General features: G+C 34.4%; 1 protein-coding gene across 1 annotated transcript in view; it reads left to right on the forward strand.

The window, feature by feature from the left end:
* AKT3 (AKT serine/threonine kinase 3) overlaps positions 1-26,172 on the forward strand; it is a 384,719-nt gene that overhangs the window by 268,120 nt on the left and 90,427 nt on the right. The window contains exons 13-15 of the mRNA XM_073801464.1: positions 8,547-8,669; positions 17,672-17,800; positions 18,649-18,684. Coding sequence (XP_073657565.1) covers positions 8,547-8,669; positions 17,672-17,800; positions 18,649-18,684 — 288 coding nt within the window. The remainder of the gene's footprint in view (positions 1-8,546; positions 8,670-17,671; positions 17,801-18,648; positions 18,685-26,172) is intronic.

The raw sequence follows: 26,172 nt of genomic DNA on the forward strand, positions 1-26,172 counted from the left end.
TTTTGCTATTACAAAGGAGTGACTAAAGTTTGTATAGACAGTATTTGCAAGAAAAAAATGTAATTGAATTTAAAGTCTTAGATTGCAGTGATAGTTCTCAGGATGTTGTTTAAGTCTAGATCTTTATTTTTTTTTAAAGTTTGTTGCATATTTTTCAAAATATAACAATTTATTTTAAAGATAAACATTCCGGGTTTGTAATGAAATATAAACTTGTATATTTAGATCATTAAGGCAATCTATTAATATTTACATTACTATATTCCCACAGCATTGCTAAGCACAACACACACACACACACATACACACACACAAACATGTAGTCATTGCTAAAGGGACTTAAATTTCTAAAGGTATGTTCCTTGCTTGAGGAGCAAAAAATTCATTTTTTTAACAAAAACAAGATTATTTAGTTATTGTATGTGATTTTTAAATGTTTCTAATAAAAATACTTTACCTTCAAAACTTTAAGCCTTATTTTCCTTATAAATAATTCTTTGGAAAGTATTTTTTAATTTAACTTTATTCTTTGCAGTACATATTTATTAAGTACCTAATATGTGCTACATGCTAGGCTTGGGGCTGAGGATGCAAAGCTATAGAGCACTTGTGCAGTCTTCCTCTTTCTCCTGTGCCTCTGCCAAGAAAAAAAAAAAATTGTCAGAAGCCTGAATCAGGAAAAGCATCAACAGTATGTTTACTTAAAACCTTTATAAAATTTCTCCCATTATGAAAGTAACAACAGTACATGTACATTGCTGAAAACATCAAAAAGTTATTTCAGTTCAATTGATAAAATACTTATTTATTGACTGTGTGCTACAAGCTAGTCACTGTGCTATGTACTTAGTACGTGGCGTGAGGAAGACAGATGGTCTCACATTTAGGAAAGTATAATGCTCTGGGAAATGGATATTAAATTATTACAGGTAATTTTCAAGGTATAAAACAGAAAAAAATACTCTAAATCTTACCATCTAGCAATGATCACTATTACCATATTAGTGTATTTTCCTGTTTTTATACTGTACCCATAATTTCCATTTTATTTAATATTGTAAAATACATACTAGTTGCCTAGTAATTAATTATGCAGATGTAATTTATTAAATCCTTACTATATTTTTGAACGTTTAGATTGTTTCCATTACTTAACCAACTTTACTTAAGTATAAGCTACATACAATAAAATGTACTCACTTTAAGTATACATAACTTATATGACTTTTGACAAACATCTATGCATGTAGTCCCCATTACAAAAAGATGCAGAACATTTCCACTGCCACAGAAAGTTCTGCTATTCCTCTTTGCAGTCAGTCTTCCCTGTCTCATTCTGTCATCTCCTGCTCCTATACCTGGCCCTAGGCAACTACTGATCTGCTTTCTGACACTAAAGATTTGATTTACCTTTTCTAAAATTTCACAGAAATGGAATCATACAATATGTACTCTTTTATGTCTGTTTCTGTTTCTTTTGCTAAGCCTAACGTTTTTGAGATTATCCATGTCTCAGTAGTTTGTTCCTTCATTGCTGAGTCATGAGCATGCTATATCAATGTTTTTTAATCTGTCCTGCTTTTGGTGTACATTTGGATTGTTTCTAGTCATCGCCTACTATGAATAAAGCTGATATGCACATACATGTACAAGTTTTCTTTTTTCTTGGCTAAATACTGGGGAGTATAATTGTTGAGTTTATAATAAGCATATGTTTACATTTTGAAAAATTCCAAAACTGTTTTCCAAAGTAGTTGTGTCATTTTGCATTCCTAGTATCAATGCCGCAAGAATTCTAGTTGTTTCATATCCATACCAACTCTTGGTGTGGTCAGTCTTTTTAATTTTAGTCATTCTAATGTGTATATAGAAGTATATTATTGCGGTTGGTTTTGAGTTGCATTTTTCTGATGACTAATGATATTAAATATATTTTCACATATTGGCCATTTGCATACATTTTTTTACCTGTATGTTCGAATATTTTGTCTATTTATTAATTGGGTTATCTTATTGTTAAATTATAATAGATCTTTATATATTCTGGTTACAAATACTTTGCCAAATGAGTGTATTATAAATAGTTCCTCTCAGACTGTACCTTGCCTTTTCATTGTCTCAGTGATGTTTTCTGAGCAACAGAAGTTTTAAATTTTGAAATCCAATTTATCAGTTTGTCTTCTTTGTTTTTTTTAAATACTATCTAAGAAATCTTTGTCTATCATGGATGACAAATATTTTCCCCTATATTTCCTTTTATAACTTTTATAATTGTGCTATTACATTTAGGTTTATGATATTTTTTATTTTTATGTATGCTGTAAACTAAGTATTGAAGTTCATTTTTTACCCCATGTGGATATTTGGTTATTCCAGAATCTATTGTTGAAAAGTCTATCCTTTGCCCCATTGAATGACCTTGACACCTTTGGCATATGTGTGTGTCCTTTGCTCTAACACTTTTGACATATGTGTGTGTCCTTTGCTCTAACACTAATACTGCTGAACTATAGAGGCAGTATCCTCAAGGACTCTAGTGGGTGCCACATTTCTTAAGAAGTTTTTCCATTTTGCCTGGTGAGAACAAAAAGTATTTTTAGCTCTATGAGCCTGTGATTTTTTTCACCTGATTCTTTCCAATGGCTCTTTTCCCTGGCCTCAGAATTTTCCTCATATACATGTGCTGATTAGTAAGACTCAGAGACAGTTCATTGCAGGTCCCTGGAGTTCTCCTCTTTGTGGTTCTCTGCCTCATGAATTACAGCTACTTTGGTCTCCCCAGTCTCTGAACTCTCTATTCTTACTTCAAGAATTCCACAGGTTCTGTTTTGGTTTTCTTTCCCTGTGTTACATTCTGGATGGTCTCTCTAGGCAGCAAGCTGGAACAACCATAATTACCACCTTGTTTCCCTTTTCTTTGGAGTCACTGTACCTTGAAGCCTAATGCTTAATGTATGAAAATCCTTGTTTTATTTATTTTATATCATGGTCAAAACAGAAGTCTCTAACCTTTATATTTTATGGATATTTCCACTGGGTGCAAAATTTTAGGATGTGTTTTTTTTCTTTCAGCAATTTGGACATATTGTTCCATTGTCCTTTCACTTATATAGTTTCTGAGAAGAAGTCTGGGGAAATTCTCCTATTTGTTCTTCTGTATGTATTGTGTTTTTTTCCCTTCAGAATTTTAAAAAGATTTTCTGTCACTGGTTTTTCAGCAATTTTAGTGTGATCTGACTGTTATGTTCTGAGTATTCATGCCTGTTTGTTAGTTTTTATCTCACTGAGTTTCGTTGAAATACCTAGTCTGTGCATTTATCTTTTTTATCCTAGTTTGGAAAAATTCAGTCATTATTTTGCAGATGTCTCCCTCTCTCTTTCAGGATCTGCTGTTATCCATATGTTAGACTCCTTGACACTGTTCAAGAGGTTGCTGAGATTTTTTTTTTTCAGGTGCAATTTATATAGTTTTCTTCTGCTATGATTTCTTGTTCATTTGTCTTTTCTCTTGCAGTGTCTAATCTGTTGTTAATCCCATCTAGTGAAATTTTTATTCAGATATTATATGTTTCATCTTTAAACATCCTATTTATTTCTATTTCCCATTATCTCTTCTTTATGTTCCTGTACTGCTTTAAAGTTACTGTCTATTAATACCATCATCTCTGTTATTTTTGAGGTCTGTGTCTAATGACTGACTTTTTTGTTGGTGATGGGTCATATTTTCCTGCATCTTCTCATGTCTAGTAATTGTTGATTGTATACTAGATACTTTGATTTTACTTGAGTGTTTAGATTTTGTTATCTTCCTTCAAAGAGTGTTACATCTTGTTCTGGAGAGCAGTTATTTGCAAATATGATATTTTACACTCTTGTTTGTTAGCTTTGTTAATGTATGGTTTAGCTTTTACTCCGACTTCTTTGAAATATCTACTGAATGCCTGCATGTTCAATAATGACACTCTTCTGACTTTTCTCCAAAGTTAAGCAAATATTGTGGCACCATTTATTAAATGGTGATTTTTTCCCCATATACTTCATATCCTTATGTGTAATCATCAACTTTACCATATTCTAAATTTTTATAAAGTAACCTGTTTCTGGCCACCTGATTTCATTGATATTTCTTTTAATTTGTATGCCTATTCCATATGAATTGTAGCTTTATAGTATCTCTCAATTTCTTCAGACAGAAGTTTTCTTGAGAGCATTAATATATTGAGCAAAAATCTTCTATTTCAATAGTATCTTGGCTCATTTCATTCATTTTTTCTAAAAGAGTCACATACCATTTCTACCTTTATATTCTCTTCTTAGCCCACCTAAGTATGACATCTCTTCCCCGAAAGGTAACATATGACCTAATTCCTATGCCTGGTAAATGTTAATTTCCTTCCTGAAACTTTCTTTTCCTTTATTCTTCAGGTATTCATTCTGTTTGTATTTCTTTTAGGACTCTATCTTAATATCCTGTTCTGCTTCTTTTTCCTGTCCTTTTGTGCAGTCATACCCTAAAATTCTGACCTTAACTCTGTTTGCAGTTTCTACTAAATTTCTGGGCTATACCTTGCTTCCTTGGTGTCAACAGTATCCTTTATATAAATGACTCACACATTTACCTTTATACCCTTTGGTCCCATAGTTCTGAAGCTGTGCTATCAAGTTCTTATTTAAATGTCAACAGGTCAAAATAAAATCCCTTGCTCGTCTGTCTCCATCCCCATTCTTTTCCTTTACACTGCTGGCAGCAACACCTACTCAGCCATCCTTAGGGAAACTTCAACACTGTTGCTCTCTGCCTTTGCCCAAATGGTGAAAGCTAGTTCCCTCTGGAATATTGACTCTTGAAAGGTCTGTTACTAGCACTAATGTTCCTCAGACGCTCTTATCCAGCTCAAAGGTTACTTCTTATATTACCAAACATACTTATTCACTTCTTTAAGTGTGCTTTCTATTTTATAACTACATATTTTAGTGGAATTATTTATATATCTGGTTGTTCTAACCAAATAGTGATATTCTTTCAGATTGGTACCATTTCCTCTCATTGTGTCTGCAGCTTTTTCACAGTGGTTGTACTGAATTGGTGTTCAGTAAGTTTTGTTGCACTTTATGAATTGTTTATCTGACTACTGTAGTCTCACATTTTTTTAATTGATTCTCTAGTTGCTGCCAGAGTTGTGTACTTAAAATTATGCTAATTTTTTTCGGACTTTCCTGGTGGCACAGTGGTTAAGAATCCTCCTGCCAATGCAGGGGACATGTGTTTAAGCCCTGGTCCAGGAAGATCCCACATGCTGTGGAGCAGCTAAGCCCATGTGCAACAATTACTAAGCCTGCACTCTAGAGCCTGCGAGCCACAACTACTGAGCCCACGTGCCACAACTACTGAAGCCTGTGCTCCTAGAGCCCATGCTCCGCAACAAGAGAAGCCTGCATACCACAACAAAGAGTATCCCCCACTCGCCACAACTAGAGAAAGTCAATGCGCAGCAACAAAGACCCAAGACAGCCAAGAATAAATAAATAAAATTATGCTAAAATTTTTAACCCAAATGTCTTTGACACTTCTTATCTACAAAATTAATCTCTAAACCATATCATGGCAGTCAAGGTCCTAAACAATCTGGCCTCATCTTTGTGGGGTTTTTTTTGTTTTTTTCTTTTTTTTGCTTAAGTTCTGTCATTATCATGAATGTGTATTATTGTTCTTCAGCTACATGCCCTCCCTATGTGTTGTTTCCTTGCCATTACTATTTTTTTTCTTTAGAATTAATTTCTTCTACATACATCTATTAATTACCTCCTATGTTGATAGACTATACTAGGCTGTGGTCAAAATATTAAGAAGGATAGAACTTGTGGTCAAATATTAAGGTGGATATTAAGAGGGATTAATTTGTTCCACATACATTTATTAATTACCTACTATGTTGATGTACTATTACTAGGCTGTGGTCAAAATATTAAGATGGATAAAACTTGCACTGTTTTGTATGCTTCCCGTATATTCTCCATTTGTGAAAAATCCATCCTTCAAAACGTGAGATGCTACCTTATCTGTGAAGTCTCCTCAGATCATTCCAATAAAGATTAATCATCCTTTGCCTCCAAAGCATTTTTAATATTGCTTTGTTACAGAATTTCTCATAGCTCTCTTGTTTTTTATCTGTGCATATATCTCCTTCATCGTGTTGAATTTCTTAAGGTCAGGGATTATGTCTTAATCACCATTATATGCCCTCTTTTTCTCTTCCCAGTGTCCAATAACAGTGACTTTAACATAATTGATGCTCACTAAATGGAAAGTTGGTTCAAAGCCAAGGTAGAAACTTAGAAGGAATATTCAGAGAAAATCAGGAGAGTTGTAGTACCAAAGCCAAGGAATGTTTATAAGAAGGAGAGGGTAATAAGTGATGTTCTAAGCTCCAGAACGAGAGGTTCTTGATTATGTTAACAGGAATAAGTTCCATAAAGTAGCAAGGGTAGACATCAGAGGAGAGCAGATTGAGAAATAAATAGAGTTCTTCTCCTTAAGTAGCTTTTTTTTTTTTTAGCTGATATTTTTACAGAAATTGGCTGGAAGACAAATTGAAGATTTATGGTCTAAATAAAGATCTAGAAGCCTGCATGTATTATGTTGATTTAGGGAAGATCTATATCTTTTGTATTGTAGATGAGTGGGTACTAGGCTTGACATTTGAAGAAAATTTAGAAATCTAACTACTACTTTCATCTCGTTAGAAGACTACCATAAATCTGGGTCACAGGGGTTCCTTTGTCAAAATTAGTTATATTTTGTATTAAAGGATGACAGAAATTACTTTGACCTAGAAATATTTCAAAATGGTTTTACTGATGATCCATGCTTCTTTCTACTTCCTGTCTTTGTTTGAATGGTAGAGCATTAATAACATGTATGTGCCTGTATAAAATGAATGAATTTTGAAGCATATCCCTGAGTAATTTTATACATTGGTTTGATTTTTGGCATAGTATATTTGGTCATTTATAAGACACATTGAACATTTCTTCAGTCAGAGTGCCTTTTATATTTGATGGTGTGTCATAGTTTTAATTGACCTCATTATTTTTCTTGGTATTAACATAGAAAGTTGGTGGAGTTGCAATCAACAGCATCTTAGATTTGATAAAATATGACAATATAGTAGAGAGCATTAAAGTTTAGAGACTATCTGCCAAACATTTTAGTTTTACTATAAGTAATGTTGAACCAGTCTTTTTTGGCAATAGTTACATGATATTACCTCTTCTCTCTTTACTGTGACAATGGGTTAGGCATAAATTTTATCTTAAAATAATGATAAACTCTTAAATGGAGTTGGAGGTGGGAAAAGGGAAGATGGAATCTATAGAGAACCTCTTTTATGTTACCTAAATTATGATTTGGTGTGTGAGAAACAAATCTCAGTTAACCATAATTCTTATAAATTTGTAGAAGCAGTTTGTAGAAGTAATCTATGTGAGAATATAGTTAATTTCTGATCTTGCAGTCAAGAATACATTGACTGATTGGTTCATTTCTTTAATCAAAGACATGTATTGAGTACCTACTGTGATACTCGGCAGTGTACTCAGCACTGCGAACCATCTTTTGTTGTTCTTGGTGGATTTCTTAATACAGTGAAACAGTACACAAAAAGGTCAGTAGTCAATTCATAATGCCTGAAACCGGCTCCTTCCTCATATACATTATTGAACTGAGAGCTGAGACGGGCAGTTTCTTAAATAAAGAGGCTGTCTAAATGGAGAGCTGGATGCTTGACCACAGTGAGAACCCAATAAATATTTGTTGACTGTTGTTAACAGGAAATGGATGGGCTTATAGTTTTAAGTGATTACATGAGAAAAGATTGGTGTCATAGTTAATTATTATTGAAGTAGGAAGAGTATGCATTGAGAACTATTAGGGGAATAATGGGAGCTTCTCAGTCCATTTTGGGCATTACTAACATAAATTGAAAATGTAAAGCCTCACAGTTTCTCATTGCAGAAAACATGGATTTAAACATTGAAAGCATTTCTAGAGGTATCATGATGAATCAAGAGTTGTAGAATTTAACAAGTTCACATAAATAAGGTTCCACAAATCAGCAGTCCTTTCTTTGAAATCAAGTGTAACTGAGATAATTAAGTCGAAATATTCCATCTATGCTTAATGTGCATTTATTTTAATAAAGTCTCAATACCTAATCCTTGAAAGAGTGAAGCAACAGTATACTGAGGGGGAGATGTAATCTGATGATGCATACTTTTTCCTCTGGTAACTGAAGGTTAAATGGGTAGCAAGCAGAATGCCTTAAACAAGATTGGTATATTGATTAAAGTGCTGATTTAACAGCTCGCAGTCTCCCCTTGGAAACCTGGAAAAGATAAGCCAGCTGCTGTCTAAGACTGCTCAGTGTCCGCTGAGAGTACACTATCTATCATCACAATATGGTGATGAGAGGTGTTTTATGTTTGTGTTAATTTCCCCCACTAAATCAGTAATTATTACAATCCTGTCCCTGCTGTTTACCCTGCAGCTGTTTTTCCATTTGTCGAGAGAGAGGGTGTTCTCTGAGGACCGCACACGTTTCTATGGTGCAGAAATTGTCTCTGCCTTGGACTATCTACATTCCGGAAAGATTGTGTACCGTGATCTCAAGGTAAAAAAGAAAAGTAATCAGAATTTGTTTTTGCAGAGGCTGTAGGGACAAACACAAAGTAATTACAAAGTTACACAGTTTGGAGAAAAGCAGATTTAGTTGGGAAATAAAACCACTCTGTTTAAGAATTTGCTTCACTGTATTTGACAGGAAATTTCATTCACTGATAAATGTGTAGTAGTTTTATGTCCGAGTTTTTGACATGCTAAATAAGTTCTTCTTGACTGCTCTGATCAAATATGATCTATCAATAATAGTTTCATTTTTCTGAAAGTGTAATGAGTAATGTTAAACATCTGATTATTAGTCAAGTAACTTTGCAAGTGACATTTTAAAATAAATTTCATTATTATATTCTAACATCCTGTGATGTATTACGAAGAAATTTTTATAATAAATAAGATTACTTGGGAAAATATTTGATTTGGTATTAAATTTTTAGTGGGTTTATATACCTGAAGCATTTTAATATAGCCTTTTATCAATTTGTTTAATTTCCATTTTGAAAAGCACTGTATTTGTTTTATCAGTAATAGTGACTTTATTTCTCTAAGTTTCTTTCTGTTAAGACCCTCAGAATAGCTCAGGGATTGGCAAACTTTCTGTGAAGGCCAGATAGTAAATATTTTGCTGCTCTTACAGTGTCTTTTACAACTCCTCAGTGCTGCTGTTGTAGGGTGAAAGCAGCCACAGACAATATGTAAATGAGCGTGTCTGGCTGTGTTCCAGTAAAACTTTAATTACAAAAACAGGCAGTAGGCAAGATTTCACCTACAAGCCATATTTTGCTGACCCCCGGAGTAACTCATAAAAGATAGCAGTAATTCTCGTGATACTGTTCTGAATTAGATTGGTCATATTAAGGAAATTTGTACCATGACACACTCTGAACAAGTTCTAAATGTGACAATCTTACTTTCTTAAAAAGTAAATCATATGATAATCTTGACCTATTAAAATCTGACACAGAATTGCTTTATTTATCAAGTACTAGTTCATTTAAAATATGATTTGTAGAGATAGAAGTTATACTAGTCTTTTATGAAATTCTGTTTCTATGAAATAAGGTATATATTTACATATTATAGCACATAAGAGAAATCACAATTATCCCCTCACTCCCATTCACTCCTTTTTAAACACCTGTGATTCTTAAGTTATCTAATTATTTAAGCAGTTGTCTAAGTTATTTTAAGATGTTGCTATCATATACATTTGTATTATGAATGCTCCCTAAGAAGTAACTATCTCAAAAAATATTATTTTACATGATGACAGTGAAATATAGTATGTATTTTTTTAACATCTTTATTGGAGTATAATTGCTCTACAATGGTGTGTTAGTTTCTGCTTTATAACAAAGTGAATCAGCCATACGTATACATATATCCCCATATCTCCTCCCTCTTGCGTCTCCCTCCCACCCTCCCTATCCTATCCCTCTAGGTGGTCACAAAGCACCGAGCTGATCTCCCTGTGCTATGTGACTGCTTCCCACTAGCTATCGTTTTACATTTGGTCGTGTATATATGTCCATGCCACTCTCTCATTTCATCCCAGCTTACCCTTCCCCCTCCCTATGTCCTCAATTCCAAGTCCATTCTCTATGTCTGCATCTTTATTCCTATCCTGCCCCTAGGTTCTTCAGCACCTTTTTTTTTTTTTTTAGATTCCATATATAGGTGTTAGCGTATGGTATTTTTTCTCTTTCTGACTTACTTCACTCTGTATGACAGACTCTAGGTCCATCCACCTCACTACAAATAACTCAGTATCGCTTCTTTTTATGGCTGAGTAATATTCCATTGTATATATGTGCCACATATTCTTTATTGTTTTATTTCTTAACATATTATTGGTTAAAGAAGCTATAAAATTCTGTTTTTAGGAAAAATGAACTATGCAACTATATCTATATCAGGGATGATCAACTAAGTGCCCAAATAGACCAGAGGTGGATATGAATCAACAATATGATTATATTTAGCCTGCAGCTTTTTATAGCCAGGAGTGGCAGAATTCAGCATCCCTATATCTGATGTCTGAATGGCCAAATAATCCTATAATGTTTAAATGTCTTGAATCCAGAGTTTTAAAAAAGAATTTAGTTATACGGTATGATAAAACATAATTTATATAGCATTTCCAAATTTACTTAGAAGTAGTTAGCTCTTCTCTGCCTGATCTACTCCCCCCCACCATTCCCACTTTATATTTTATGAATTCTGTTTGTAGGGAGAAGGAGGAGGATTTCGTGGATTTAAGAAAATGAGAATAATTTTGAAGTACTTAGTAATGTATCCAAAATGCTTAAAGCTGGAAGATGGAATTATTAGTCTAAAGAAACAGAAGAGTACTCACTTGATTGCTAGCATTGATTAAGGAATGATATAATTGGGATGGTTTTGGTCAGTATCTCCATTGATCATTTCTCATTAATGAATCAACATATTGGTACATTGAAGTTCATTTAATGAGTTTTGTTGCTCCATCCTTTCTGATGATGAAATTAGACTAAATTTATTAAGCCACAGTGCTAATACTTGGTATGTGAATACCAGCCATGTAGTCACCATATAAACAGACCACTAACTTTATTAGACAATTAAGTGGCCTCTGCTCTCTAAATTTATTTACTTTTTAATATAACCTTAAGTTAAAGGTCTAAGTAAATGTATAGCATTGGACAGAATCCATGGAACATACACCGAGAAGAATGGATAATGTAAAAAGTCAGACATTAAAAATTTATACGTGTTGTTTGTATCCATATTGCACATGATAGAATGAGATCTTTAGGTAGAGTCGTAGAAATTTAGAGCTGACTCATAGTTTACAGCTGAGCTTATTGAAGACTAGAAGCCTAGTAAGGGATTTACTCAAAGTAATGGACTAAGTTGCTGACATAGTCAAGATTATTGGATTCCATGAATCCTAGCTCCAGGTATAATGTTCTTTTTATTACACCATTCTGCCTTTCTAGAGATGAAATGAACTTTAGGTGGGGGAATTCATTGGATTAGTTCTAGGAGATCTTTGTAAATCTAAAATTTGAATAAAGCTGCCAAAGATAAGAGAAGGAATGTTTTAAATATATTTATACAAAATATATTCAAAATAGCATTATCAAAACCTGATTTAGGTACCCACTTTGATTTGTCTCAGATTGGTCTCTGTCTTCTCCTTACTAATAACCTTGTGTTTATTCAAATACAAATCCACTTGAGTTACTTATGGTAGCTGCACCTCTCAAGTAAATCAGTACCTGTTTGCCACTGACCCATTCATCATTAGAGGCAAAGCCTAATTTTATGTGCAAGTTAATTTAAGACATTTTATCAGTTCATAGTTCCTAATAAATTGGTGTTCACAGCAACAGATACATTACTGCAACTTTTGTTGTAGTTTAAAAAGTTAGTTTGCATAATTTATCAATACATGTCATGATATTAAATTTTGCTTCAGTAAGGACCCAAATTCTTTGTGATTACTTAGGAAAAACTGATATTGCTTTATGATAGCATAAAAATTTGAAGAAATCTCTCCTAAGACTGTGTCAGTAGTACAAGTTTTTTTGAAAACTTCTTTTCTGCTTAGCTCTTGTTTTTGTAAGTATTCAATATAACCTTTCTTTTCAACGACCATGGCCATCCAAGGATAGAATAGGCTGAACTAGGGACATTTGCAAAGGTACTGATACTGGAATTTCATTAAGAATTAATTTCTGGGACTTCCCTGGTGGCGTAGTGGTTAAGAATCCGCCTGCCAATGTAGGGAACACTGATTCTATCCCTGGTCTGGGAGGATCCCGCATGCTGCGGAGCAACTAAGCGCATGTGCCACAACTACTGAGCCCATGTGCCACAACTACTGAAGCCCACGCACCTGGAGCCCGTGCTCCACAACAAGAGAAGCCACTGCAATGAGAAGCCTGTGCACCGCAACGAAGAGTAGCCCCCGCTCGCCGCAACTAGAGAAATCCTGTGCACAGCAGCAAAGACCCAACACAGCCAAAAATAAATAAATATTTCTAAAAATGAATTCATTTCTCCCAAGAGTTTATGACAGGGGGAGGGGCAAGAAAAATGCATAAATTGCTACTGTATTCTACTTGTGGAAAATCTAATCTTGTTTTCTACCTAATCAGAGAATTTAATGGTTAATTTTACCACTTACACTGTTAACGTGAGAAACTGCCAGATAGATTTAGATAATTTCTAAGACTCAGTGATGGCACAAAGGGATGGTTTCAGAGAGCCTTATATCACAGCCCTCCCAATCTTCCTCAGCTCCTAAATAAACCAGCGGTCTGAATGGAACAGTGTGCTTACTTTACATACAGAGTCTCAAGACACATCCTCTAACTCCCACTTCTAACCAGTCACTCTGGATTCCCTCTTTTATAATTTAAGCCACTGCTACTAAGAACCCCTTCCACCTCTAACATTAACTTATACTATTGGGCTATGTTACTCAAGTGTAGTAAATTCTTAAATGTAGTATTTCTTAAACCCCAACCTAGATGGGATCTCTGCTGTTGTATATTGTGAATTCTTTTCCATCTTAGGAAGGTTCAAAGTTTTCCTTTCAGCATTTCAACACACTGTCTTAATTCCGTGGTCATTAAGTTCCTGCAGGTCAGCCATGTGACATTTGCAACTTGGATACCCATAAACCTAAATATGCAGTGTGCAGGGGAGGAATTTCTTATTACATTCTTGAGCCTGAGGCAGTCTTGGTACTGATGTAACTGTGCTAAAAAGGGTTTGTAAAAGTGAGTGAAGGGTCTTGTTTTTGGTATTGCTACAGTAGTTGTCAGAGCGCTTAGGAACTGCTATTATCATTCCTTTGTTTAATCACAAAGTGTCAGCCATTTAATTAAAATGATACCTAAAAGATAGATATATATATATATGTGTGTATATTTATCATAGATATTAGAATATATATGAATTGTATATTAGAAAGCTTTTAAAAGCTTAAAAGTTAAAAACTCTTAAACTTTCTAATAGGAAGAATTTAATTTTATTCTAGGCACCAGCAAGAGCAGAAAAAGGAGTATAGTGTTTTCTTGCTATAGTTTCTTGTTCACAAAGCACAGAGGAAAAAAGATTTCAAAATCTACCAAATCAAGATCCTCTGTCAAATAATGCCTGTCCGATTCAACTGGGTAAAAAATGTTGCCGTTTTTAAATGGAAACTCTAGGATGTCTAATATTTTTGTCTCCTCAAAATATGAACTATTAGATAACAAGCAACCCTCTGATACAAATTGTAAGCATTACCCAGATTTGAATATATAATCTTTTCTTTCAGACTTCCTATTTAACTTCATACATTGCTTTTGCTGGTAGATGCATCCATTAAGCATAAACATAATACCCTGCTCTCAATCCCAGATGCTAAGACTGACAGTGGAAATAAAACAGATGCATATAAAGTTTTATAATAGAGAGTACCTGAACAGTCAGTTACAGTGTATGCATTTTTCCTTTTATGGTTAAGAAAAGGAAGAAGGAAAGCATTAGATTTAGGAGAGAGAACCAAAGAAAGGTGATTTGTAAATATTTTTATTCCTCCTTTACACAGTGGAAGGGTCCCTAAAAATGTTTGATGAAATCTTCTTTCTGTTAGTGTCAAATGCACTAAGGAAGTGATTTCCAGGTGTTTTTGATATATCTAAGCCTTTGATCTGCTTTGGAAAGATTACCAGGTGATTCTGTGCATCCTTCACATTTGTGAATCATAACACTGATCGTTCTTATATTTTATGAAAACTTTGTTATGCATTTGCATAAAATTATTATTTTTTAAACCAGACTGGATATTTAATTAGCCCCAATTTATCTTTATACAAGATTAGATTTGGAGATATCATTTTTTTAAGGTGATGTATCTCTGGCTGTTGTTCATACTGATGGACAAGTTGTTTTTGTCATTCATGCTCAGCAAAATGACATTTCAGGATGGTGAGAGAAGAAAAATAATTGATGGAAGAAGGTGGACACTATTATAAAATAACTGGCTCAAAAATTGTAAAATATTTGTTTTGTTGTTTATTCAAAAGAAATTGTTGCATATTAAAAAGTGTTTTTTTGGGCTTCCCTGGTGGCGCAGTGGTTGAGAGTCCGCCTGCCGATGCAGGGGACACGGGTTCGTGCCCCGGTGCGGGAAGATCCCACATGCCGCGGAGCGGCTGGGCCCGTGAGCCATGGTCGCTGAGCCTGCGCGTCCCGAGCCTGTGCTCCGCAATGGGAGAGGCCACAACAGTGAGAGGCCCACGTACCGCAAAAAAAGAAAAAAAAAAAAGTGTTTTTATTGAAGTCACCGAGCTGACAAAAGTGTTTTATAGGGTTCCATTTCTGAACTTTGCTCTTGTATAGAAGAGCACACACCATTTTGATAAATTATGAATCAGCCATTAAACTCTCCATGTTTAATAAATGATCAATACATTTATTGATTAAGTTCTACATTCAGTATCTCATTTAATTCTCAAAACAATCACATTGGATCGTTACTGTTACTTACTCTGTGTTATAGATGAAGTTGAGGCACATAGATGTCAATAGGTTACACAGTAAGAGATAAAACTTGAATTTACGTTTAAGTTCTCTGACTTGACTCCATAATCTTATGCACATTGCTCTCTACTGCCTCCTATGCAATATGCTACCTTATCCCCATTATGGTGACCTTTACCCCATCTCTCACAGTCATCCCGTAGGCTGACCTTATTTCTGACTATATCATTGTAATTAAGCTGATTTATAAAACAAGTAGAATGATCAACTGTCCTGTTTTGCCTAGAACTTCCCCAGTTGTAGAACTTTATAAAGTCCTGAATCCTGGGAGCCCCCCTCAGTTCTAGGTAAACTGGGGCTCTCGGTCACTTTCATCCTGTTCCTATTCTTCATTCAAACCCTGTCCTTGCATCTCATTTCATTCCTCATCCCTCAACCCTTGGTATCTTGGAAATGAGATATGAGATTAGAGAATTAGGTATGAATCGGGATTTTAAAAAATGTATGTACTTATTGGTATTAAAAACAGTATTTATATGTTTTGATACTTCTGTATCTATCCACTTCAAAATAGTCTCGTCAGAATGTGGAGAATTAGCACATTAGCGCATACTATCATGTTTCACTTTGCATGCAAAGCATATAAAGCGAATTGACATAATATACACCAAACACATTTTATTCAATATTATTATGTATTATTTGACATTTTTGTAAGAATTTTTGTGTATTATAAAAGATATAGTATTTTAAGAACTTAATTTGGTTTGCTTTTATATGTTATGATGTATTCATATGTTAGAACAATAAGCATATTTTTAAAAGTTAAGAAAAGAGCATATATATTTTCATTCAACAAAACAACAGACACTCCAGTGTATACTTCTCTTTCTTGTTATGGCAAGGTAGGAGCAGGAGGAAGAAGAGAGTGTTGTTTGAAAGAGAAGGAAAAAGGGGAGAAAATCAGAAGCAGAAAGAAGAGAAGGGTTTTCAAGGCAGAAAGAGAAGTAGACAGATTCTTGATGTTCCTGATTGTTTTCCCTATTTAGGACTTACTGCCATTTGTGCAAATTGGGTTTGATTTTGGGGTCCAGTTAGTAGAGAATCATGAGGAAGATGCAATCTCTCTGAATTTAGATAAAATAAGAGAACTTTCATTTTTGAAAGGTTTAGCAATATATTTAGGGTTCATTCATCTCTCTGTAGACAGGTCAAAAACAGACTCACTTCTCTGAAGTCTATGCAGTGCACGAAACATATTGAGCGTTGAGTTCAGTTGGGTAGCACATTTAAGTTCTAAACTTAAGGACTTACGTGTACTCTGAGCTTGCTTAACTGTATTTAGTCTCTGGTTTATAAGACATTGGATAATATGACAGAGTATACCACCATCACATTTTATATGATTGTTGTCTGTTTATGTTCTTATATGGAGTTCTATTTTGAATTTGATACTGACTTCAGAGTTTGGGTAGGCATTTTCATACATCATCATGTTAAGGAGTAGAATAATGATCTACTCCTTAAGTAAGTTAATTATCATTCATCCTGCTACTATTTTTTTTTTTTTTTTTTTACGGTACGTGGGCCTCTCACTGTTGTGGCCTCTCCTGTTGCGGAGCACAGGCTCCGGATGCACAGGCTCAGCGGCCATGGCTCACGGGCCCAGCCGCTCCGCGGCATGTGGGATCTTCCCGGACCGGGGCACGAACCCGTGTCCCCTGCATTGGCAGGCGGACTCTCAACAACTGCGCCACCAGGGAAGCCCATGGTACTATTTTTTTTCATGTGTTTTTTGTGAATGCATTTCTGCGTTACGTCTTCTGCATTATGTCTTCAAGATTGTTCTTTTTGTATTAATGGAGTCAAAGAGATTCCAACTTCATAATACCTGTGCTATATGTTTTCATTAACTGTTGAATGTTTGACTTTCATATTCTTTTTATGTGTAAAAGGGTTGGTAGTTCTTTATTACAAAGAACTGTAAAAGAGGATATTGCCTTACCTTACAAAACAAGATTTAGGTTTGATTTATAACCACCACCAAAGTAACATTTCTGTAAGTGAATATTTTATCGTAGCACTAGACTCCCAAATGAAATGGTTGAAAACCATCTGCATATATCCAGAAGATGCTTGTCTCTTTGGGATTGTTTTGATCACAATTTATTTTAAACAGGAAAAAAGAGGATTGATGTTTGCTTTGGGAAGTTAATTAGACTTTACTTCTCAGAACTTATGCAATAACAGCTCTTACTCCTATGGGTTTAAAAATCAATTTATTATTGTGAAGTATTTGATAAAATGTTTCTTTTTACACATGAGTTAGGAAGCTACAGGGTTTGTCTTTGAAAAGTTCTATTAACTCTGTGTCCTCTTTCCAAAATATCTTACTCAACATTCAATTATTTTTCAAAACAGTATTTTCCTATTTTTGAAGACTATAGAACAAATTACGTTATCTTTCTTACTACACAGTTGGAGAATTTGATGCTGGATAAAGATGGCCACATAAAAATTACAGATTTTGGACTTTGCAAAGAAGGGATCACAGATGCAGCCACCATGAAGACGTTCTGTGGTACACCAGAATATCTGGCACCAGAGGTAGGCTATGTTTCCATTCATAGAAAAAAACAACACTGATATAATGTTTTACAAAGTAAACCATTTAAGCATTAAAAAAATAGCAGTGTCTACTACTTTGACCTGGATTTCAACATGAATCAAATCTGTTTTGCTCCCACTTGTTCAACATGGTATTCTAGGGCAAAAATATATATAAGTTAAACTTTATAAACTATATAAGTACAAGGATACTGGTAACTACAATAAAGTCCATTTTTATTTCTTGGCCATGTGTGTTTTATTTCTTGATTATGCCTATTTTCTTTCATTTATTAAAATAGAATAATTGAATGACTACAGCAAGAATGTGAACAGTTTTATAAACCGTCTTGGATTTTCCTTAGAAACAAAGAAACAGTGATAATTTGTATTTGTAATAGTGCGGGTTTTCATACTTAATTATTGGGAATTATTTCATTGGGAGAGTTAATGAAATGACAGTAGCTATATTTTGGAAATCATGCCAAACCAAAGCAAGTTTCAACTAGTGCCCTCCCCATGCTGAGGATTCCATACTAATTCATTAATTTGTTTATTCAAACAATTATATATTATTCATCTACTATATACTGGGTATTTTTCTGGGTGGTGTGTTTATACGAACAAGACACAAAGGACCCTGCTCTCAGGGAACTCACTTCTGGTGGAGGGAGACAGAATAAAAAAATATATATAACAATGTCATGCGATGAAGATGTGTCATGTCATGAAGGAAAAGAAGCTAGATAAAGGGAGGTTGTGGTGTGGTGGATGTGTTAGGTAGTGTTCTCATTACTATTACTACAAAACAGACCACTGCAAAACCTAACCATTTTATGTGATTGAAGGTTCTGCGTCAGGACAGCAGGAATGACTGCTCCATGGTACGTGGGGCACGGCAGGGGGTGACTCTGGCTGGAGGCTGGAATCTGGAAGCTCCCCTCTTTCTGCGTCTGACAGTTAATGCTGGCTCTCAACTGGTACCATACAGGGCTCTCAAAAGCCTCAGCTTCTCCAAGTGGCCTGGTTTCCTCATACTGGTGGCTTTAGGGTAGCCAGACTATTTTGGCTGTGGGTTCTAAAAGTGAACATCCTAGGGAACAGTTTAGAAACTGCTTCCATTTTTTTAAAACCTAGCAAACCATGAAGAAATGTTTCATTCGTTTTTTGAAAGTTTCTCTTCATAGTATATTTTTAAAAATTTTGTTATCACATACCATAAATTCTACCTTTTAAAGTACACAGTAGTGGTTTTTAGTATGTTCACATTTGTGCAATCATCACCACTGTCTAATTCCAGAATATTTTCATCACTACAACAAAGAAACCCCGTACACATTAGTTCCTCCCCTAAATCCCCTCATCCCAGACAACTACTAATCTACTTTCTGTCTCTATAGATGTGCTTGTTCTGGGCATTTCATATAAATGGAATCATACAATATGTGGCCTCTTGTGTCTGGCTTCTTTTACTTAGTATGTTTTCAAGATTCATCCATGCTTCAGCATGTTATTGATACTTCATTCCTTTTTATGGCCAAATAGTATTCTATTGTATGAACATAAACACATTTTATTTATCCATTCAGCAGCTGATGGACATTTGGGTTGCTTCCAGGTTTTGGCTGATAATGCTGCTATGAACATTTCTCTGTGAATCCCCTTTTATGGCTTTGTTTCAGGAACTGCACATCATTTCTGTCATAAGCTTATTGGTTTAGAATTCCTAAGCCTACACATATTTAAGGGGTAGTAACATAGACCCCACCTCTACATTGTAAAAGAGCATGTGAGATGGGAGATACTGTTACAACTGTCTTTGGAAAATATAATCTTCTACAGATAGAATGTTCAGGGAAAGAGAGGTTTACTCAGAGACCTGAATGCTAAGAGGCAACTATTGTAAAAATAGATGGGAAGAGCTTTCCAAACACAGAGAGCAGCTAGTATAAAAACTGTGAGGCAGAACAAGTTCAGTTCTTCCCTCAAACTCCAACAAGGTTAGTGTGGCTAGAGCCAAATAGGGAGGCATTAATCTTTGATGGATGAAGATAACTATTTATTGAACATGTATTATGTGCCACATGCTATATATGTACATTGCATATTTGGAATAAACTTTTGTGATAGGAAACCTATTTTTTTAAAGGTGAGGGAACTGAGGATCAGAATTTTTCTAATGTAATCTGTACAGTAAGTCCCCTACATACGAATCTTCAAGTTGCGAACTTTCAAAGATGCAAACACGTGTTCCATCAATGTCAGGCGTGAGTGAAATTGCAGCTTGCCCTCGTCTGCTATTGCTGACGATCCTTCGGCTCTACCATCTCCCACCTCTTCTCCCTCCTCCAGTCAGTAACTCTTCTTGCCTGTTCACTCGATGCCAGCCCCTGTATGCCACCTGTTGTACTGTACTACCGTATTTTCAAAATACTGTACTGTAAGATTAAAAATGTTTTCTTTATTTTTTGTGTTTGCTTGTTTTGTATGTATTATTTGTGTGAAAACTATCGTAAACCTATTACAGTACAGTACTATGTAGCCAATTGTGTTAGTTGGGTACCTAATCTAACTTTGTTGGACTTACAAACACACTCTCGGAATGGAACTTGTTCGTATGTAGGGGACTTACTGTGCACAGCTAGGAGGTGGTAGAGATAGAATCAGGATTCTAACTAGGTTCATCTTATAAAGCCTATTTTTACTTTTTTAACCACACACACCATGGCCCAAAAAAGTCACTATTTCAAGGCCACTTATAGATGTAAATAATTGTCATTTTTAAAATAATGCTTTGTAAATGCTAACAGCAAAAGGTAATCAAAAGAATTAGGAAATAAGAATACATTCAGAATGATACTAGCATTCCTATACATATAGTAACTAATAGCAGTTTATTATTACAATAGTTCTTTTCAGTTAGAGATTAAATTTACATTTCAAGAATGTTGAGTTACTGTAAATAAATGCTAGTAATTTGAAATATTAGCAGTATTTTTCACAGTCAATTTCCAAATATTATTTTATCAAGGGCTGCCAAAAATAATATTTTTTCTGCTATGAAATCTAGAGTTAAAATCTTCCATTTTTGTAGCTGAATTAGGTAAAAATTTAGAAATGTTGTTTCTTGTTTATTCAAATACAAGATTACATTTTCTAGAATAGGATTGTTTTTGTGAATGTCATGAAAAACAAAATCTTTGTTTCTCTGGAGTTCCAATTGCCCTTGCTATACATTTACCATGGCTGATGATATCCCATATTTAGAATAACAAAATTAGTTGTGTCATGATTAGGGGAAATTATTTCTGTGGAAGATAAATACATCTCATTTCAGAAGCAGATGATCTCCTAAGAAACAAAGATATTGTTTTATATGCAAATGTCATCAACTGAAGAACAAAACCAAGAATTTAATGCAGGAAGAGTCCAATTGTTTCTAAATAGAAAGTTTACAATTCACAAGGAATTGTCAATTTCTTTTTAAAGACACGTAAGAACACCTTTCTGTATACCTTTTAAAAAAATGTTGCAGAAGTCTGGTCTTCAGAAGAAGTTTATATACCCCATGACTGAGAGATGTTGATTCGTAATTAAAATCTTGACACCTTGTTTTTACAGGGGAGAGTGAGCATTGTGGTTACTATCTGAGGATGACAAATCTTGAAACAATTAACTTCTCATGCAGTTATATTTTTATATTCTAAGTGTTTGTGTCCAACACTGCATTTTATTAAATCAGGGTAACTTTGTGTTATACTCTTACTTTTAAAAACAAGAATTTAAGTTCTTTTTTCTGATCTCTGATATGGATCATTTCACTGAAGAGCACTCATTCATTCATTAAAGAAATATTTATTGAATATTTATTAGGTATCATGCATTCTGTTAGGTGCTGGGAATACAAAGATCGTAAGAAATGATTTTTGTCCTCAAGTAGCTTGCTATATTTTCTAAGGTGATAGGATATGGAAAATAATCATTACTGTGCAAGAAAATAATTGCTTTACTAGAATTATTTACAGCGTGGTGAGAGGAAAAGGAAGGGTGGTGGGAGGGTCCGGTGACAGTAAAGAGGGAGCAGACTGAGAGGAGGCTGGACACATAGATTGGGATCAGAATGCAAAAGAGTTTAGATTTGATCTCATGGACAAGGAAAAATCACTTTTGAACTAAGAGCAGGGCAATAATGTGATCAGATATAGATGGTCAGAGTTAGAGAGGGATTGGCAAGAAACTAGCCTCTTCCCTTTACTTCAGATGGTATCTCTCACTTTCTTTGAACCTTGCAATTTCTAGTTCATACCATTATTAATGCCAGACTTTTCTTGATTAGTAGCTGTTTATCAGACTTGGAATATGTGCCTGAGCACTGCTTCTCTTTTGAAGGGCTCATTGTCAATATTTTCCCTTCTCCTCTTCTTATAGAAGACTTGTTTACCCATTATGGAGAGATCTTTCTGCAACCTATCATTCATCTAGCAGTGGCATCCTTTACCTTTTAAACTGTTTTTTGTTTTCTTTTGTTTTTTTTTCTGTTTGTTTGTGGTTTTTTTTGGCTGCACTGCACGGCATGGGGGATGTTAGTTCCCCGACCAGGGATCGAACTCGTGCCCCCTGCAGTGGAAGCACAGAGTCCTAACCACTGGACCACCAGGGACGTCCCTAAACTTTTAATCTGGTAGGAATGCTTTGCTGTTTAAAGATGGTTGAAGGGTATTTAAAAGATACTTCAAAAAGACTGTTAGAAATCAGTTCAAAGCTGATATATTAACTGTACTATATCTCAGGCTCATAGCTGATTTTTAAATAAACTTTAGTTTTAAATGAGCTTAAGTTTTCTCTTGTGGCAAAGACCACCAGGAAAAGAAAAGTTTTATAGTATAAAAATGCCATTGGTTGAAAAAAGGGTATTTTTAAAGTATTTGTTCTCTTCTTTTGATGAAGAATTATAGACCTTTATTATTAAAGGGAAAAAATCGTGTCTTTTTTAAAAGAGGTTGCAGAGATATAGTCCTAGCAGGCATATACACTATACATTTAGTGTGCTACATCTCTAAAAATGCATTAGTGTATACAGTTTTAAAGTGTTTTTGCTCTTTCTTGTATTAGAAGGAAATAAATTTTACCTGCCATATATTATGGACTATAAGATATTTTGAGGGGATTTTGTTTTCATAATCTTTACTATATTTTCATGCCTAGAAATTATAAAGAAATTAGAAATCACATATAAAATCTTACTGTTAAATTTTATTATTTGACTTGGCTCTCATTGAATCCAAACCATCCTTTTATGCAGTGCTAATTATTTAGAGTCTCAGCTTTGCTCTTGAGTTAGCAGTACCTGATCAACTTTCCAACTGTAAAACAGTTTGAAAATCAAATGTAGCTTACATGCAAGACCCAACAAAATTAAAAGTGTTAAGTACGTTTTGGCAGTTCACTTTTATTATGCCCAGTCCTCAAATGTACCAGCAGATAATCATCTGAATGTTAGTTATTTTTCACATGCTTATGTGATCACACAAAAAGTACATGCTAAAAAGAAGCAGATGGTGACAGATGGGGAAGGTTGAATAAGGTGGTTTTGGAAACCTAGAGAAATGCACTTCTGTAATAGTGTAAAAATAAAAATTATTTGATAATCAAGTTAGAACTAACAAAAAGATTGCAAAAAATGACTTGATTGTTGGGAAATACATAGTATCTAGTTGTGGTTGCTGTTCAGGAAAAAAGTGTATATAATTTTATTTCATATGTGTAAAATACTGTTTTTCAGTGGCTGAAAATGGATTTTTTGATGTATTCCTAGTTTTCAGAACCTCATTTTTGGAAAACATTTACTTGGTATCATTTTATTCACTTTTCTTTTGAAGCCTACTAGCCTTAATATCTTTTATAATATGTATTTTGACAATATCTGAAATAGACAAGAATATTTTTATAACTATTTTTAAAATTTATTTATTTTATTTATTTATTTTTCGTTCCATTGGGTCTCCATTGCTGCGCATGGGCTTTCTCTAGCTGTGGTGAGCGGGGGCTACTCTTCGTTGTGGTGTGTGGGCTTCTCATTGCAGTGACTTGTCTTGTTGCAGAGAATGGGCTCTAGGCATGAGGGCTTCAGTAGTTGTGGCACGCGGGCTCTAGAGTGCAGGCTCAGTAGTTGTGGTGCATGGGTTTAGTTGCTCCGCGGCATGTGGGATCTTCCTGGACCAGGGCTTGAACCCATGTCCCTGAATTGGCAGGCGGATTCTTAACCACTGCGCCACCAGGGAAGTCCTTGATAACTATTCTGATACAAAGATTTGCTTAAAGTCATTGTGATTCTATATAGATAATAGCACAGATGGAAATTAAATTCTATGTAAATGAAAGGCCAAAAGGATACAATAACTTCTTCAGAATGGGTTGAGAGAATCATGTAAATTAAGGGTGAAGGTAGTTTGTAGTATGGAGGGTAGTGTACATGGGGGGAGTAGTTAGAACCAAACTCGATTTAAGAGTACTAAATGGAATTTTATTTATTTATTTTAAATACAACAAAGAATAAATGAAAAAGACAATTTTATGGGCTCTATCAATATTATCTTTAGAGGATCTTAAAATAAATGAATGAGGTTAAAGTTATATATGTTTGTACATTTCATCTATAGATAAAAATAGTAGCACACATAGTTGCATTTTGCATACCCTTGGACAAAATTCTACTGGTTCTAACATATTATGAAACTACATCTCAAATTCTAAGCTTTTTGTAAAAATTAAAAGTTATTTTAGTAGCTTTCCCCAAACTGTATACATTCCTAATATTTTATTTAATTGTTAATGATTCATGTAACAATTATCCTCTTGAGGTGTTTTTGAAAACTGTCATCTTCCTGATGGTTCTGAAAAGGTCTCATCACCAATATTAAGGGGAAAATTAAGTAAATGAGCACAGTGATTAGTTCAGACAGAAGTTGTCTGCTTTATAGTTAGAATTTATATTTAAGAAATTCTGTCATGAGTTGGCTGACTGTTCATACTGTTTCTCGATAATATTAAAAAACATTCCATTTTGCTATACACCTGAAACTAACACAACATTGTAAATCAACTATATTTCAATTTAAAAAAATTTCATAGTAAAAAAAAATCTCATTTTGTCCCCAAATTGGATATTGTTTAAATATGAACAAAAATGATATTTTTAGTTCAATGTTAATGTCTCTCAACATTTATAAGTAGCAGCTTTTACTTCCCTAGAGTTCTGTCAGTTTTTATAGTAGCTATTTTTCACCTAAGTTCTTTTCAGTGTTATATAGTCTTTTGGTTTTAACAATCAGAATATTTGCATTCAGTACTTTGGAATGATCCTAATTTAAGCACAGAGTTTAATTTTAAATTCTCTGCAACATAAGAACATATACAAAACTAACCCTAACTGGGAACACTAGTGATTACCTATAGTGTTTTACAATGGCCATTTTTACTTTGGTTACAAAGACCCAGTTTCTTAGAATCCCATATTGTTTGTTGCTTCAAGATAAAAAGGAAGTATAGAAATCTCTGGGAAGATATGCATAAGTATGATTTAATCACCAATATTGTATCCATTTAGCTTTTCTCCTTGTCAGGAATGTTGCCTGTTCTAGGCAGAGAATGCTTTTGAAAGTACGATGTTAGCTGCATGCAAGTACTTGTGTCTGCATGCTAGGAGGTAGCCATAAAGCTTACAGCATCTTAATGCAGAACAAATGGCACTTACAGTTTCAGTCTCTTTAGAATCATTAGAGTGGTTGAAAACTGGATAGAGAGTATATATTTATGACGAAAATACCAATAAACCATGGAATTCATAATTCTTATGAAATATATAGTTCTACTGAAGCTGCAATACATTATAGAATCTGAATTAGAAGATTTGTAGTTCATTTTTTTAGCAAATTCCTGTGATGTTAGGAATATTAAAGGATTTCTGTAAATTATAAAGTATATAAATGTGTGTTTATATATAAAACACACATATAAGTTACCTGAAATATAAGGTTACCAGAAAAAAAATGTTTTTGAATTAGCGGTAAATTGGTTCATCCAAGTTCGCAGTTTAGTTTCACAACATAGGTGTACAGACAGTTTGTTTAGATGTTTAATTTTTTCCCCCATCTGTTCTGTCAGGATTATTGATTGAGCAGTAAGCCACTCCAGGGCATACATAGCCTCCTCATAACTGCTTGCCTTGAGTGCATTTTGTGGCCTGGCGAACAAGCTGAGGAAGGTGTTCCTTCAGCTTCCCAGTAAATCTTAATTGGTAAAAGAATATTGAAATGAGTATGTTTTTTGAAAGTACCCAGTAGCCAAATATTTACATTGGGAACTTTAATTGA

Source organism: Tursiops truncatus, chromosome 1 (genome assembly GCF_011762595.2).
Source record: "Tursiops truncatus isolate mTurTru1 chromosome 1, mTurTru1.mat.Y, whole genome shotgun sequence".
In the NCBI taxonomy this organism is placed as follows: domain Eukaryota; kingdom Metazoa; phylum Chordata; class Mammalia; order Artiodactyla; family Delphinidae; genus Tursiops; species Tursiops truncatus.